The 3,749-nt window shown below is 45.9% G+C and overlaps 1 protein-coding gene across 1 annotated transcript; it reads left to right on the forward strand.

Moving 5' to 3' along the window:
• Positions 1–516: 516 nt before the first annotated feature.
• On the forward strand, positions 517–3,499 carry BT62DRAFT_1081816 (uncharacterized protein; the record flags this gene model as incomplete). The annotated part of the gene is made up of 2 exons (XM_043179718.1): positions 517–3,309; positions 3,371–3,499. The coding sequence occupies 2 exons, from the start codon at positions 517–519 to the stop codon at positions 3,497–3,499; spliced, it is 2,922 nt and encodes a 973-aa protein (XP_043032560.1).
• Positions 3,500–3,749: the final 250 nt, after the last annotated feature.

Below are 3,749 nucleotides of genomic sequence, written 5' to 3' on the forward strand. Positions count from 1 at the left end.
GCCAAGGGGAAGACTGTTGAATTTCGTGGTCGTGGTATACCCGGCCTCAATGAAGAAGAACTTGACCCTGATAATCAGCGTCGAGTTTTGGAACACTGGCAGTCCATTCAGAATGAGGACCCTGCTGTTCAAAGGGCAATATACGAAGGCATTGTGGCTTCTGAACTTTGGTCTAAATCTAATAAGGATAATGAGGAGAGCTTCACTACCTCTACCCCTTACAAACCAGAGAAACATAACGAAAAGCCTAAGCACAGTCGTACTGTTAGGATTGAGGATATCATTGATTATGATGACCCAATACCAGAGAAGTATGCAGATGCTGAGTGGATTGGACCCATTCCACCTGAACATAGTTTAATTGGTTCACAGGGAATTGCCTCTACAAGTAATAAGAAGGGCAAATCTAAGTCTGTGACACCACCATCAGCTAGCACAACCTCAGGTAATGTGCATAGCACTCCAATGGGTGTACCGGCTGACTTTGAACAGCCTCATCAATCATTGACTACCCCCATGAATGAACCATGGCGTGCTTCAAGCCAGGTGCCTCCCAATAGTTTCCTGGGACGAACTCTTCATCGAGGCAACAATGGTGAAAGAAGAAGGGGACAGGCGGTGCCATCGCCATCGCCATCTGGGTCTTCATCATCCTCCTCGTCTGATAGTGGTTCCTCTTCGGACAATGAGAGCTCATCTACTTCTAATGGAAAGAAGAAGAAGAAGCATCGCAAACGTAAATCTCATTCACATCGTAAGCATAAAGGCAAATCGAAAGATGTTCATTTACGCAGGCCCATTGATCCCAAGGTCTATTCAGGATCAGAGGATGTCAAGAAGGTTAATAGATTCATGCAAGATTGTGAATCATACCTTGAAGTTCTTGATGATGATCCAGTCCGAGATGTGTACAATATATCTCGTTTCCTTGATGGTACAGCCCGTGACTTCTACGATGTAGTTGTCAGTGGAAATTATGAGAAGTGGACATTAGGCACCTTCTTCCGAGAGATGTTTGACTATTGTTTTCCTATTGATTTCCGTGAAAAGATTCGGAAGGAGATTGAGAACTGCCGTCAAGGTGGACGGCGAGTGAAGGTATTCACCCATGAACTGGAAAACCTGTACAACGTCCTGGGTGATGAATCAGACCGTGCCAAGGTTGTTAAACTGTGGAAGGGCCTTAACCTTGACATCACTGATATCCTGTCTTGGAAGAGTTTCTCCCAGGAAGTTCACTCTTGGGCTGTCATCGCTCGTGAGGCTGAGCTAGCTGAGGCGACCTTGAATCGTAGGCATTCAGCTATGCGTGCCACTGTTCTGCATAACCATAGAGCAGACTCTCGCCGTACCAATCGGACTACCGAAGAGAACAAGTATAATGATGTTCCTCGTAATCGTCAGGATTATTCACCTCAGCCCATACGGATGACTCCTACAGATGAGGCTCGTGTTATTCGTGGTCAACCAGCAAGGAAACCACGCCGATTTGAGCCAAGTAATCGTGGTGGACCACCACGATTCAAGAACAGCCAGCCAAATAATCAGCCAAGGCCACCGAAGCCATCCTCTAGTGGACAGAGCTCATCTGGGCCAACAAAGAATGAGCTAATGGCTGAGGGTCGCTGCTTTAAATGTCATGAGAAGGGCCATTTAGAACGCAATTGTCCCCGAAATGGCATGGTCGCTTCTGGGAGTCGCTCCCGCCCTCCTGGCCTTGCCTCCTCTAGCATCCGATTTAACTTTAGAGAGGTGAATCAGGCTACTAGTGCTGCTTCAAGGACTAAGGATCAAACCTCACTGTCTATTGATAGAGTGGGTTTTAATCTACTGGATCCTGTACAAACACGAGATCCTTCTATCTTGCAGCATGGAGATCCTTTTGGGCTCCCAAGTGACGTATCAAAGTCACAAACTTGGACCTTGAAGTTTGCCCAGGGAATTGTTGAATGTCCTATTGGCCGTTTCCTTGAGGATTGGTGTGAGAAGCACTTAGATGCCTGTGGACCATATCATGGGGATCCTGTAGAAAGGTCTGATGATAAGACATCAGATCGTTTTACAGTTTATCGCACATTGTCTCACTTTGTGTTGATTGATGAATCTCATACCTCTGACTCATGGCCACATGATGAAGGAGAGGTTCTGGTACCCTCAATTGTTGCAGAAATGGGAGATATTGTCCACTGGTACAAGGAATATTGTGCCCGGAAATTATCCATACCATGGTCCTCTCCTAGATCACGAGTGACAGACAATTATTGTGACTTGATTGAGGAGATGCTGAATGATCACCTTGGAACTGGATGTATCTCTGGTGTTGATGATCAGTTCCATGTTTGGAGTGTTGACTCAGACTTCGCAATGATTCATGATACACATCATGGGCACAAGGTTCGACTACCGAAGCGCCTATTAGCATATCCGAAGTTCCGGCTTTTTAATTGGTACCTCCGTCAGATTCAAAAGAAGGATCAAAGGAGTAACTCCTGGTCTATATGGAAGGCCCACTGGGGTGGTCTCTCTCATGTCTTTGACAACTGGCCACAAGCTTGGGATGCTATTAAGCCTCCTTGCACTAAAGGTTTATTCTCTGGTCATGTGGGTATTGAACCTACTTCGTTGACTGGCTTACAACGTAATGCAAGCTCAACTAGAGATTTTAATCGCCTGGTCCCCATGCCCATGGTGATAGAGGTCCTTATTAATGGTCACAAGAGCCGTGCTCTTCTTGACTCTGGGTCTTTGGGTGATTTTATCTCCACAACGCTAGCAGATCAGCTGAAGTTGAAGCGAACTGAGCTTGCGAAGCCTATTGAGTTGCATCTTGCTGTTCAGGGCTCACGCTCAAAGGTTAATTATGGTACACAATCTGATTTCAAGTACCAGAATATCAAGGAACGTCGATACTTTGATATCGTAAACCTATCAAATTATGATGTGATCCTTGGAACGCCATTTCTGTTCCAGCACAAGGTATCCTTTGGTTTGAATGAGGAACATATCATAATTGGAAGTGAGACGAGCCTACCTATCCGTGGTGAGAATGTTGCTCAAATTGACGCTCGGGCTGTTGATATAGCAGAGGAGCAACTAGGACATGTCCGAGAGCAATTGTTTGAGTATGCAGCACCATTGTTTGTTGATGCTGCTAAGACACCGTTACCTCCGTTTCGAGCAATCAACCATGAGATTCCAATTATAAATGAAAACCAGGTCTATACCTGGCGTTCATCTAGATGTCCTGAAGCATTGCGCCAGCAGTGGGTGCAGAAAAAGAAGGATTATCTTGCAACAGAACATTGGAAGGTAACCACAGCCCGTAATACTGTTCCAATGCTGTGCATATATAAGCCTCATAGGCCGAAAGGTGCACCAGAGCTACGTACCGTGTTTGATCTTCGTGAACGAAATCGGAATACCCGGAAGCTCGCTGCACCATTACCACCCATTGATGGGGTTCTTCGTCGAGTTGCTGGACATCGATACCGTTCATTGATGGACTTGCAGAGTGCCTATGAGCAGATTCGGATTAAACCTGAACATGTTGGACATTCGGCAGTGACTACACCTGACGGAAATATGATTAGCCTAGTCATGCAACAAGGTGATTGTAATGCACCGGCCACATGCCAGGCATTGATGAATCACCTGTTCTCTGCCTACATCGGGGTCTTCATGGATGTCTACCTTGATGACATCATTGTGTACTCAGATAGCCTTGAGGACCATGTTAGGCATTGCCATCT

Source organism: Guyanagaster necrorhizus (genome assembly GCF_019112545.1).
Source record: "Guyanagaster necrorhizus MCA 3950 unplaced genomic scaffold BT62scaffold_132, whole genome shotgun sequence".
NCBI classification, from domain to species: Eukaryota; Fungi; Basidiomycota; class Agaricomycetes; order Agaricales; family Physalacriaceae; genus Guyanagaster; species Guyanagaster necrorhizus.